Source organism: Podarcis melisellensis (genome assembly GCF_964234715.1).
Source record: "Podarcis melisellensis genome assembly, chromosome: 3".
Lineage (NCBI taxonomy): Eukaryota > Metazoa > Chordata > Lepidosauria > Squamata > Lacertidae > Podarcis > Podarcis melisellensis.
In genome coordinates this window covers 78,386,213-78,399,457 of record NC_138530.1, presented here as the reverse complement: position 1 = coordinate 78,399,457, position 13,245 = coordinate 78,386,213, and the positions used below count along the sequence as shown (strand labels likewise).

General features: G+C 42.2%; 1 protein-coding gene across 3 annotated transcripts in view; it reads right to left on the bottom strand.

Annotated features, from left to right (window-relative positions):
* Nucleotides 1-11,692, bottom strand: part of MAP3K7 (mitogen-activated protein kinase kinase kinase 7) — a 36,194-nt gene extending 24,502 nt beyond the window's left edge. The window contains exons 1-8 of one of the 3 annotated variants that reach the window (XM_081907003.1): nt 10,927-11,692; nt 8,421-8,531; nt 6,325-6,390; nt 5,508-5,553; nt 4,565-4,703; nt 3,437-3,561; nt 1,332-1,460; nt 111-241 (exon numbers count right to left, since the gene is read on the bottom strand). In XM_081907003.1, coding sequence (XP_081763129.1) covers nt 111-241; nt 1,332-1,460; nt 3,437-3,561; nt 4,565-4,703; nt 5,508-5,553; nt 6,325-6,390; nt 8,421-8,531; nt 10,927-11,016 — 837 coding nt within the window. In that variant the 5' untranslated portion in view covers nt 11,017-11,692. The remainder of the gene's footprint in view (nt 1-110; nt 242-1,331; nt 1,461-3,436; nt 3,562-4,564; nt 4,704-5,507; nt 5,554-6,324; nt 6,391-8,420; nt 8,532-10,926) is intronic. The other 2 variants (XM_081907005.1, XM_081907004.1) reach the window with 2 other exon arrangements.
* Nucleotides 11,693-13,245: the final 1,553 nt, after the last annotated feature.

Here is a 13,245-nt window from a genome sequence, read left to right as displayed (position 1 = left end):
GTGACTTTTCCATACTTCTCTTTCCCCCACTGCTTCCAAACCATCCACTTTCCATGCCTTATATAAGCCAGTCCTTTCAGTACATTATGCCATATGTAAGAAAAATGTACCTGCATCAAATGTGTCATTATTTTGACAATTTCTTCCATTGAAGGTCGTTGTGAGGGATCTTTTGACCAACAGCGAGTCATTAAGCTCTCAATAGGCTTGGGTAAATTTTTTATCAGTGGTGGCCTAGTACCTACAGGGAGACCATTAAAAAAAATACATTATAAAATTGTACAATGAAGTTGTAAGAATTCTACACAAAACAAACATATTTATCCCATTGATTATACTGAACTAACCATCCTTGACGATTTCAGAAAATTAACAATACCGTTGCTTTTTCAACAAAATAATCTTGCGGCTTTCCATCTGCTATCCTTGCAACATTGCAACTTGAAAGATTTCACATGAGTGGATATAGGGATTATTTTACCACTTCACTAAATTGCTTACCGAAAAGGTATGCCAATTTATGAAGTGGTACTTGGGTTCTGAATGAGAAAAGCATTTTACTTGAAGCAAATACTGTATATACTCTCAACTGAGGATGGGGATCTTCTGGCCAGTAGGCCAAATGCAGCTGTCAGAGGCTTCCCATTCAGTCCCCAAAGCCTTTTTTACTCCCAACCTGGCTTCTGCCAAGACAGCATAGAAGGCAGCAAATTGTTGCAAGAAGGTAAATTGGGACCTAAACTGAGTGCTGGAAGACCTTATCCCACCTGGCCTGGGAGGGCAGGGCCCTGACTGACTCCAGTTACAAAAGCTGAGGCTGCTTAACAGAATCTTGGGCTGGGGTGTTGTTTAGGGGGTTTTGTGGCGGAGGGCTTATTGCTGTTGTTCATGTTAAATCACAACATCCAAAATTAAGATACAATGAATTAAGTGGAAAATGTTTAATTTGGCTCTGTACTTTTTGATGTTTGTAGTTATGCAATTTTTTTTAAGTTGTAAATTTCCCTGAGCATAGTTTTAACTTTGGAGAAGAGGCATACAAATAAAATGATTGACTGATCAATCAATCAATCAATCAATCAATCAAACATTCACTTAATGACCATTTTACTATTTAAAATAATCCCTTGCCTTCTATGCGACTAGAGCAGATAAGAGTTTAAACAAGTGGATTTGCCCCTGGCTGGTCTACTTTTGCCCCAATCTTGCGCCAGTGAATTAGGCACTAGAGTAATGCACTTTCCTGAAAACATGTGGCAAATACACACACACACACAAAAAAAAAAATTCAGAAATGCTACTTGTCAGTTACCCATTAAGTTTGAGCTTACCATTGTGAACTGCCCACATGATTCGAAACGCAGGACCACCAATCTCATCAAAAGGTTTTCTACGGGTAATCACTTCCCAAAGAATAATACCCCAACTGAATACATCACATTTTTCACTGTAATTGCTACCTGAAAAAAGGTTATTCATATAATTTATATCCTTTTAAAAACAAAATGTGTCCCTTCTCAAACAATATATTTTCTGAATGTTAGTGACAAAACTCAAGGTGTTCCATGCATTCAACTCTGTATGAGATGCTACAACACAGGTAAAGAAGACGTTCCCCATGACCAACCAATGCAAAAAACAGGCTTGAAATTACTATCAGCTGTGTTCAAGTCTGTGGATCAAGTTAATCGTGGGGTGTGCCATCAAACAGCTAATCTCTGCAGAAAGTAGGAAAGCATTCAGCTGATGGGTGGTTACTTCAAGCCTGTTGATCAGTGATGCTTCAAAGCACCCTGTAGGGCATGGTGTTTTGAAGTACTGACAATTATCACTTGACATCATTGTGATGTTTGGTGGAAGGTGTCAAGAAAAAGATTCTTTTGCTTAGGCCTCTGGTCTGTGAGAAGTTGTTACTTTTCAGTAATGGAGTGAGCTCATCAGGTTGAAGCACTGTGTTATCTTATGCTACTGTGCTTCAAGATCAGCAGTGAGGCCTGCTAATTGAGAACTAGGGTCAGTGCTTTATGGAACTGATAGAGTTAGGAAGTTAGCTTTCTTATTTAGTCTGATTTGTAATTCCCAGTGGTGTTTGTCGGTTGGGTTTTTGATCTGCAACTTTTATGGCTCTTTTGGTTCTGTCATATGCGGCTATTTTTATTCTACTTCCAGTCTTTTCTTTTTAATAAATCTACCTCGCTTATGTTGCTATCTGTCTATTTTGGGTAATGCCTTGGTACTAATTCTAGTTCCTAATCTCTTGGTTACCGATTACTGAATAAGGTGGTTAATCTGAGGCTCAGGGAACAGACAGTCCTGTTTCAGCTGTTGCTTCTTTGGAATCTTAGGGAAGTTTCCAGTAAGGTCTGGGAGTCTCTTGGCCCAGGCTGGTTGCACTTAAGGAGTAATGGTAGTGTAATACCTTGCAGGGTTGGTTTTATACCCTGAATATTTTGAATCACCAAAGACAAGGTTCTGGGTTTGGGGGAGGGGCAAGTTATTGACACGCAGGACTACCCAACTGTCAAATTTGACATACAAAGCACAGGAAAGGTTCTCCCACCCCCTCTAATTAATTTGATCAATGCCAAATATCTGGGGGGAAATATTTAACTAGGAGTCCCTTAAATTCTCTTAGTACAACAATTGATGAGTTTTCAAAAAGAAAACTTCTTTGCAAGTAGTTTTGTTAGAAATTTAAAAAGAAATCATTCTAAGCATGTTACAAAGCATTCCTTGAGTGACAGCTCAATGGAACCAAGAGAGTGCATCCTTGAATGGCTTATTACATATTCAGATTGAGAACAGGAGCAAGGAAACTCTTAGGTGACTTCTGAGTGTGTGTGAACTTCTACTACGTTGTGTCCACACCAGGATGCTATTGCATGTGACAAGGCTACACCAATGCCCCTATCCTGCATGCATAATCTCATATACATATCTATTTCAGTGTCACAGAAGTGATACCACTAAGCAGATTTTATAAATGGCAATATTTGAATTGAATTCCTGCAAGATTAAATGCAGGTATATATTAATATGGAAGCAAGTTTATTTATTTAATATTTAAGTTTATAGGCTACTTTTCAATGTAAATATGCACAAAGTGACTCATAACAGCACAAATTACTTTGTCAACAGGTAATTCCCTTCAAGATATATAATTTATGGTGGGTCTACATATATAGCTAATATTTTAACGATTTGGAAGTTTATTGCTTATTGTTAAAATTAACTCAAGGTATTAAATATCTAACTTTTGTTAAATATATTGTTTTTAACCTCCCCAACCCATTACCTATTACAATATTCAACAGGAATACAGAGAAAGAAAAATTACATATGCCCTTGATAAATAAAAATCAGTATAAAAACCAACGAACAATAAAGCTAGTAGAACACACAAAAATGCATATTAGGCATCAAATTACTTTCTTACCTTCAAAAACTTCTGGTGCCATCCAAGCAGCACTTCCCTTATTGTTGGTCATGTGTGTCTGAATATCACAGGCTGTACCAAAATCACAGATTTTCAAAACTGTCCCCCCTGCCACCAAGAGCAAGCTGTCAAACAAAGAGAATAGTTTAGGAATCTTGTGACTAAATAAGAGTAGTTGCTGCCCTGAGCTCTTTTGGGAAGAAGGGTGGGATAGAAACTTTAAAAATGTTACTACACTAAAGGTGAGATTCTATGGCTGCTGGGAAGGTGTTACAGGAGCCATAGGATACGATGTTGCCCACTGCCCCCTCTTAGGTGATGCTGACCCCTCTGATGTCCTAGCTCAAGCAGTGATGGAGCTCTGACATCAGCAGGGCCAAAAAAGCAAATGGTTGCTGAAGAGTAGCTAAGATCTGAAAAATCCAAAGTCTTCTGTTCCTCTAACCCCTCCCTCCGGAGCCCCAAACTGGATAGAGACTGACACACTTCTGAGAGGGTCTAAAATTGTTTCTTCCCTTTTCTTTCCATTGTTTTCAGTGGGGGAGAAAATGAAAAATATAGAGTTGTGGGTTTTTTTATATATATAAAAAATACAGGTTGGGAATAGAGCATTCGTCTGTGCTTACTACTGCCCTAAGGCAAGCCCAGGAGGGTGCTGGATTTGTATTTCCTTGTAAGCCAGACATTTCAAGATTGCATCCTGAAATCCCATGCTCCATTGAGGAGAATGATGCAAACTTGCCAGAAGGAGAGTTTTATTAGAGGATTATCATGTTGTTCCAAGCTATTATCAATCACAGATCAGAATAAAGAATGGAGCGCTATAATGGGAGTTCTTCCATAACTTTCAATAGATTTTTTAAACATTGTTTTTAATGTTAATTTTAAAGAACAGTTTCGTAGAACTGGGTATCTGATGTTATACAAACACATGCTTTGCATGTTGCACAATGAGCACTTGTGCTGAATACCCTATTCCCTGCTAATAAAAAGAACCATAATATGAGCATAGTATCTGCTTTCAGATGCGCTGTAAGCCATTTATCCTCTAAGAAGGGTGGGGGTGGGAAGAAGACTACAAGATTTATTTTGAATGTTAAGAAGCTTAAACAGTGCCCAAAGACCTACTTTGGTGGTTTTAGGTCCCTGTGAATTAGAGCCTTCGGTTTCATGCTATGAAGGTATGCCACTCCCTGGGAACACTGTAAACACCAACTCATTGCATGTGCAGCAGTGTAGTAAGGCAGAGGTTCAGCACCATGTAGGACTGAAAAACAAAGTTACAAACTAAAAAGAACTTAATTGCACATTACAGTTGATACAAAACAAGAATACAAAATCACAGGTCTGAGTCACTGTTTGTTTCTAGCAGCATTGGACACAAGAAGGTAGCCAATTTAATTTGTGAACTGCACCACTTATGTGAAGAATTAGTTACAAACATCTTGGGTATTGCAGTAACTTTATTTCTAGAACAAAACACAGGGCCAAACTGGCAGACTAAGAATGTGTGCTCAAAGTCATTTGTCCTGAATGGTATTTGTGGTAATGTGAGGGTAGCTCAACAACTATTGTGTCTGGATTTTCACTTTTTGAAATATGGCAGCTCTAGATAATGCAATATAAGGGATGCTTCACTAAGAATACAATTCAATCTCTATGTTTATAATACCACAAGTGAATATGCTTTCAGTGGCTTTGTGGTGACTTAAAAGATGTGGGTTCAGTAACTGTATACTCATAGTAAAGCAATTGCACCACCACAGCATAACTTGCTGATGAACCCACCTTCTTGCTTAGCCAATTTGGTTATATGAAATATCTTCACAACTTTAGGCCCAATGCCAATGGAGTTGATTAATGGTAGTTGAGTAGAATACTTAATAGCGAGTTCTGATTTTTTTTTTAAAGTAGACAAAACAAGAACACATGAATTCACATTATAAAAATCAAACAACACTAGAAAGAAATTGTCACTTCTACAGCTTTGGAATTATAGTACAAATTTCTAAATGCAACCTTGCACTTCAGTTAAGTGTTTTAGATAATGCAACTCAAGAGAGAGACTCACCATTATAGAGAGAACCTCCTTCAGCATATTCCATAACAAGACAAACCTTTGTGGAAAAATCAAAGTGTTAAGTTAGAAGACACTTTTGATTTTTCTGTAGAAGAAAATCTTTAAAATAGGAATGTTTTTTAAAAGTTCCCTATCTAAACTCCTGTGTGGATTCGTGGGTTCCAAATTGCCTGATCTTGTTTGTGCAGTGGCAAAAGTAACTTGGGATAATTTCATGATCTTTTTTCGATGTCTGATCTTTGCAGATAGCTTCATACATATAATTTGCTGCAACTTTGATTTCCTTCTGTTCTTACACGATATCCATCCAGCCCTACTTTACTGATGCACACATGGGTTTGTGCATATTCACAGCACACACAAAAATCTTGATGCACTTCTATGTTGTATTTCAGTTAATTATCACTTGTGAACATTGGTAATGAAGGGGGGAAAGAACAAATGAAAATAAATTAACTGGTGCACAGTTCTAAAACTAATTTTAGAAACTAATTTTAGAAATTATTCATGTGAATTGGAAGGGGGGCAAAAGAAAATCTTGGGCCAAGTGAACCCATGAAACATAACCTGGGAAACCTGATTATTCCAGGTTTATTGCTAAACAAATAGCAAAAGCATATCCAATTTATACACACATTTTCATAATAAAAATGGGAAAAGTCAGTGCAGTATGTGCAAGTAAGCCAACTAAGGAACTATTTGCTCTCGTATTCTTACTTAATGCAAGCAAAACTTTTAATCATCATAAAATATTTAGCCCTACAAAATATTGTATTGTGATCTCAAAAACAGAAAAAGTGCAACTTACTGGGTTCAAACAAGCTCCATATAACTTGACAATATTAGGATGGTTCACACGTGACAACTGTCGAAGCTGGAATTTAAGAGAAATAATGCATTTAAAGGCTACGTCCTTAATTTTAAAAAGTGATCTTTTCTAATCTTTGCTCATGTAGGATTCACAGCTGAATGCTAAAACCAGTTTGATGCTGTATGGTATTTTACACAGACCTGGAGAATGAACTGTGGTTTAGTTAGTACAAAGCAGATACCTCACCTAACACTATTTTTTTTTAAAAAAAATACTACCAGTTACCCTCCCCCTATGCAACTTTTCAGTGAGATGGACTGCTTTATCCAAACTTTGGATAAAGTTTGTGTTATCTGTGGTGGCCCTTGGTTGCCACTACTCTGCCAGTGACAGAGTAGTATTGTACGTATAGAACAGCATCTGAACATAAAATCAGGTTGAGCATAAAATCAGGTTCTAGAAACACATTTAACAGGTTAGCCTTTGCAAGCATTCAATTCTGGGTGACCACTGTCCCAATCATAGCATGATGTGAGACCCCTATCCCCCAAGTCCTCTCACCACAGAAAAATCTGGAGGGGGAACTCATGGCTTCTGATTGCCATTAAGAATGAAAGGGTGACCCCACCCCTGTCCGAAGTCCACAGCACATACAATAGGGGAGGGATAGGTGGAGACCACAAATAATGGATGCCTAATCTACACACGTGTTAAAAACATTGTAAAATGCGTTTTTTTAATTGTTTTGAAAAAAGCATTGAATTTGCTATAGCTCACAGTCACCATCTAGTGTCACAATTGTATATTGCACTTTACAACACATTCAAAATGTTTTATTTGCAGCTGAGTCCCTGGACTAATTTTACATCAATACACATCCTCTGAGAAGAACAATAGTCTTTAGCTATAGGTAGAAAATGTACAGAGATGTTACATGGCAGATAATGGTAGTAGTAACTGGCAATCCTAATCAACACTTTACACAACAGAAGCAAGGCTTGGACACTCCGCAGGACCCTGTGGGGGATCACTTGAGCACTCCAATTCAGTCCAGAAAGAGAAATGTAGTTTCATCCCACTCCAGAGAAAAGGGATGGAAATTTGTATCAGGCCTTTGACCACCATGGTTCTGTCTCTCAGGTTTACCCAAGCAGTTGGACTGGGATGGAGTAGAAGCTCCCTTTCAGCAGCTGGACTGGACACGTTAAGGTCGATGTTTCTGCCCTCATATGCAAAACCAACTACAAGCATGGCTAATAAAAATTACAGCCAGTTATTTGCCTATTTGTGTGAGTCAGGCCTATTGTGGGCACACTATGCTTAATTATGTATTTCTGCATATTTAAATAGTGTACTAGCAATAGACCATTGTACCACCAACGGAAGTGCCATACCTCTCTCTCTCTCCCCCCAACCCCCTGAAATATTAAGTGTTGATCGTCTGATATATAAGTGTACATATTCAAGTAGTTTGTCACTTTGAGTGATCTGGTTTAAATTACACTCACTTCCTGATCTCTTTTCTATGTGTGGTAGAAAACACACTTTCCCTCTCTACCCTTCTGACACACCCTACAAAATGTGACACCCACATCTAGTGTGACAAGAGTTACCAGCAGGAAGAGTAGGAACGCACAGTCCCATTTCCCTCACCACTGCTTGTAGGGAGAACATAGAGGGGAAGTAGTATTTTAAATGGGCCAGTGTGACTGGAGAAGCAGGACACCAATAAGTCAGCTTTAGTAGTTTGCAGAGTTGTTTTATTCTAAGCAAATGCAGTTGACATAATATCCCTACAGACACAGAAGAATTCAGTCTTTAATCAGCTAATTGAGTTTGCAATATTCCCAAATACAGGTGGTGGGACTACAATTCAGAGGGCTCTTGGAGTCAACTTTCTAGTTTGTCCCTCATCCCAACAGAGTCCTGAATACACCCCAGGGGTGTAGAAACTTTTCAAAACACAACTCACAATAAATCTTAAAGGAACATTTTACGGCACAGCAATAAAATTATGAGCACCCATACAAATTCACAATAGGCTACCTGTTAATCAGATTATGTTAAAAGAATTTTAAAAGGAAAAAATATACCTCTACTATGAAAGCTTTTCGTTCCGATTCACTTTCTATTTGTTTAATGGCCACATCTTTTGCTCGCCATTTTGCTTTGCAAACTACTCCAAAGGCTCCTCTTCCAACAACCTATATAAAAAGTCAATTGGAAACTTTCAGTTACATATTTCAATCAAACCATCTGCATAGCTCATATTATTTTCTTTCTTCCTACTATAGAATGATATGGTAAAACATTTATGTTGTGCAAAAGACCTGCACAACTCATGGCTTGCCAAGATATATTAATCGCAGTCTGCCAGATGCTTGGCAACTTCCTGTTTTTGCAGTCTCAGGCAGGCAACAAAACCAAGAGGTTTAAACAAGCTCCTGCAAACCACCATACCTGGATGGTGGGTCATGTTCAGATTTGAGATATTGCTGTACAGATCTGTCCAAAATAATTTCCATCTCTGCATATGCCCTAACTTCTTTCTATCCTAAAAACCTTTCTATCCAGGCATTGACTGATTATCCTGAGTCTCCAGGAGTGTGCAGATTTTTTTATTTTTAAGAAATGAACCTTGGGGATCTTATGCTTCCTTACACACTTCCCATCATTGACACACCAATTTTTTATTTGAATGCAAGATCTCCCTGAGCTGAGAAAATATGTCACTTCTGGCTACCTTAGTGTTTATGAAGCTGAGTGCATATGAAAGTTTGTACCGTATTTTTCGCTCTATAACACGCACCCAACCATAACACGCATGTAGTTTTTAGAGGAGGAAAATCCGTAGGCATGCCACCCATAGGCATTCCCTCCATAACACGCACAGACATTTCCCCTTACTTTTTAGGAGGAAAAAAGTGAGTGTTATGGTGCAAAAAATACGGTAATTCATCCAGGAGATGTGATAGCCCAGATGGAAAAGGTTAGTCCCACAAAAATCAACAGGGACTACTTGCAAGTAAACTTGCAAAAAGGATTTTGACTTTATGATGACTCTTCCAACTTAAGATACCAAACCCATATTCAGTAGCTAACTGTTTTAAAGTGATCCCACCACTGATGGGTCTTGTTGATCTAAAAAGGCTTTGAAGATCAATCTGTTCTAAGCTGCTTTTGCGTGGTTTCATTGGCGATACTGTTGATTTACTGCTTTAATGCTGTGTTTAGTGATAATTATTTTATACTGGCTGTTTTATATGTTAATTTCTGAGGCAGCTCCACATATAACACATTGCAGCAATCTAATCTAGAGGTTACCAGAGCATAGACTACAGAATTTAGGCTATCCTTGTCCAGAGAGGGGTGTAGCTGGGCCACAAGTTGAAGCTTACGGAAGGTACCTTGTACCACTGAGGCCAACTGAGCCTCAAGCAACAGCAAAGGATCCAGAAATACCCACAAGCTGCGTATCTGGTCCTTCAGAGGGCATGTACCCCCATCAAGAGCAGGCAACCTCCCATCCATCCAGTCTAGGGAACTACAGTGGTGCCTCGCAAGACGAAATTAATCCGTTCTGCGATTCTCTTCGTCTAGCGGTTTTTTCGTCTTGCGAAGCAAGCCCATTGACAGCTTAGCGGATTAGTGCTAGAGCCGTCAAGCGGCTTCCAGCGATCAGCTGTTAAGCGGCTTATCAGCGGAACAGCTGATAAGCGGCTTAGCGGCTTAGGAAAAGGGCAAAAAAAGCAAAAAAAAACCCGCCGGGGGACGCAAGATTTTTTCGTCTTGTGAAGCAACCCCATAGGGAAATTCGTTTTGCGAAGCGCCTCCAAAACGGAAAACCCTTTCGTCTAGCGGGTTTTTCGTCTTGCGAGGCGTTCGTCTTGCGGGGCACCACTGTACTCACTAAAAGTCCCTCAGTCTTATCTTTTATTTTAAAATTATGTGTGTTGAGGTTCCCTAAACATGTGTGTGTGTGTGTTGGGGGTGGCGGCCTTTAAATCTTATTGCAACTCAAATCTTGAGATGACTGCCTCAGAACTAGTTACTCAAGCCATAGCTCAGCTTTCATGCTTGATAAAGTACCACTGGAATATTAGTATATTTTCAAACCTTCTAAGGAATTCAAGGTCGCTCCCCATTCCATCCTCACAACACGCCTGTTGAGTTATGCTCAAGAGATGGGGATCAGCTCAAGATCATTCACTGAGCTTCAAAGTCACGTAGAGATTTGAACCCCAAGCTACTGGTCTAAGGGCAGCCCTTTAAATACTACACACAACCCTGAAACCCAGTTTCAGGAAAGCCTCGAGCCCAGACCCCTCATATAAATTTGCGATCCTATGTGTGCACTGTACTCCATTGGGCTTACTCTCAAGTAATTTTTAGGCACAGGATTACAGTCTCAAGTGTGCGCATGGGGGCAATGCAGGCAATGTTGACTTCGTGCAACCGAGCCTGCCATCCTATATATGCATCTATATATCTCCAAGGGGGGCGGGCGGGGAAAGTGTCTTTGGAGTTATGTGGGGCTTTACTGCCGAGTTGAGTTACCAAATGTCCCTCCCGGCGCCCTCTCCACCTGTGGGGACTCACCTCTTCCACCTCGATCTCTTTGTAGTCAATTTCTTCGAAGTTGAGCACCGGGGGGGTTTCAATCATGTCCGCGGAGTTGGCAGAAGACATCCCTCCACTTCCAGCGGGTGAGTGTGAGTGTATATGGGGTGTGTGGGGCTGCGCGTCTGGAGGGAGAGGAGGAGAGCGCAGGCCGCCCAGGCGAGGCGGGGACCGGGGCGCAGAAGGGCTCCTCTCGCGGGGCCGTTTCCCCGGGACCCCCAGCCCACCTCACAGCACTCAGCGGGGGACGGAGGGCCCGACGGAGGCGCCTCCTGGGCCGCCGAGAGGCCTCATACGAGGCTCTTCCGCCGGGGCTTTATTGGGGCCACCGGGAAGCCCAGGCCGAGGGGGCCCGGCTCGGCATCCTGCGCCCTCGCACGCACGCAACCTCCGCCTCCACCACCACCCCCGGCTTCCCTCCTTGCTCCGCTCTTGCAGGCCGCGGCCTCTCCTCGGTCGGAGCCTGGGAGTCGCGTCGGCGGCTGCGCCCCCTCCCTCGCAGAGGAGGAGGAGGTTGAATGAGGAGGACGAGGAGCCGCCGCCGCAGCCGCCGCTCAGAGCCCAGCACCCGCCTCGCCCGACATCGGGGCCGCTTCGCGGAAGGGACTTTCCCCACACGGCGCGCCGCCTCTCCCTTTCCGGCTACTGAGGAGGCCCGGCCAGGGCCACGGCCTGGCAGGAGAAGCGGCGGCACCACTAGCTGCTCCTCCTCTTTCCTTTCGCTCGTTCGCCGCCTCACTCTTCCCGGAGCTGCTCCGCCTTCCTGCTTGCTTTGCCGCCTCCCAGAGGCCGCCGGAGGAACCCGCGGTCGTCATTTCGCATCGCTTTCCCCGTAGCCGCGAGCGGGCAAGGGCTTTTCTCCCTCCGGAGCCGGCCAGGAGGTGTGAGGCTCACAAGGAGTGGCCTGCCTTGGCTTTCAGCGGCCTGGTGCGAGAGAGAGCGGGGAATACGAAAGCGAAACATGGAAGCGCATGTCTCCCTTAGGAGAAGTGCAGTGGTACCTCGGGTTAAGAACTTAATTCATCTTAACTTGAAACTGTTCTTAACCTGAAGCACCACTTTAGCGAGTGGGGCCTCCTCCTGCTGCTCCTGCTGTGCCGCCAGAGCACGATTTCTGTTCTCATCCTAAAGCAAAGTTCTTAACCTGAGGTACTATTTCTGGGTTAGCGGAGTCTGTAACCTGAAGCGTATGTAACCCGAGGTACCACTGTACTGCTCTCTTGTACACCTCTGAGCAGCAGCAGGACAGGCATAGATTTTAGACGGGATGCTTTTCCGCTACCAATGCACCAACGTGCTAGGTAGGAGCATTGCCAAAGAGCGTTGTACTGCACTTATATTGGAAAAAGTCAATGGGCACAAATGGGCACACCTCACTGAGCATCTGACCATGAAAAGGGACTGATGATCACCCTCTTCCTGCCCAATTAAGGTCCAGAGTGTGGCCTGCCACATGCATTGGGCCAATGACATGTTGGGGCAGCCCCATGGTTGTCATGGCAGCAATGAAGCCCTGATAATATGGGAGTTCTAAACCAGGACCGAAATTAGGCTTTCTGTCAATCGGGTCAAAGATCCAGTTTGGCACCTCACCCCCCCATACATGTTTGCGTACCCACACATACATGCATGCATGCATGCAAACAAACAAACAAACAAACAAACAAACAACACATTTATCTGTAAAGAGCATAAAAAGTAGTCAATATGTCATTTTAATACAAAGGAATCCTAAGAAGTATTATGACTGTATGGCCAAAGGGAAAATGAGCAATCCCCTCCAGTAAAAGCAAATTGTTTGTCAAGAGTAGAACTTCCATGTGCATCGATTGTTTATTTGAGGTCAGGTTTTGAATTGGATTTATTTGGTCACAGGATAATTAAAAGACAGCATTTCTATAAGATCACCCAAGGCCCTCTGGTTTCCTTTTTTCCTTTTTCTCTTTGAGGCTTTTTGTCACCCACCCCTCTTCTTGGTTCTGAGAGAACCTTTTCAATGACTTTTGATGTGTAAATTTACTCCTGAGTAAGCTCCTGCCAACCTAGCAGTTCGAAAGCCCATCAAAGTGCAAGTAGATAAATAGGTACTGCTCCAGCGGGAAGGTAATCGCCGTTTCCGTGCGCTGCTCTGGTTCACCAGAAGCGGCTTAGTCATGCTGGCCACATGACCCGGAAGCTGTACACCAGCTCCCTCGGCCAATAAAGCGAGATGAGCGCCGCAACCCCAGAGTTGGCCACGACTGGATCTAACGGTCAAGGGTCCCTTTACCTTTAAGCTTCAACAAGATTCCTTTCAAT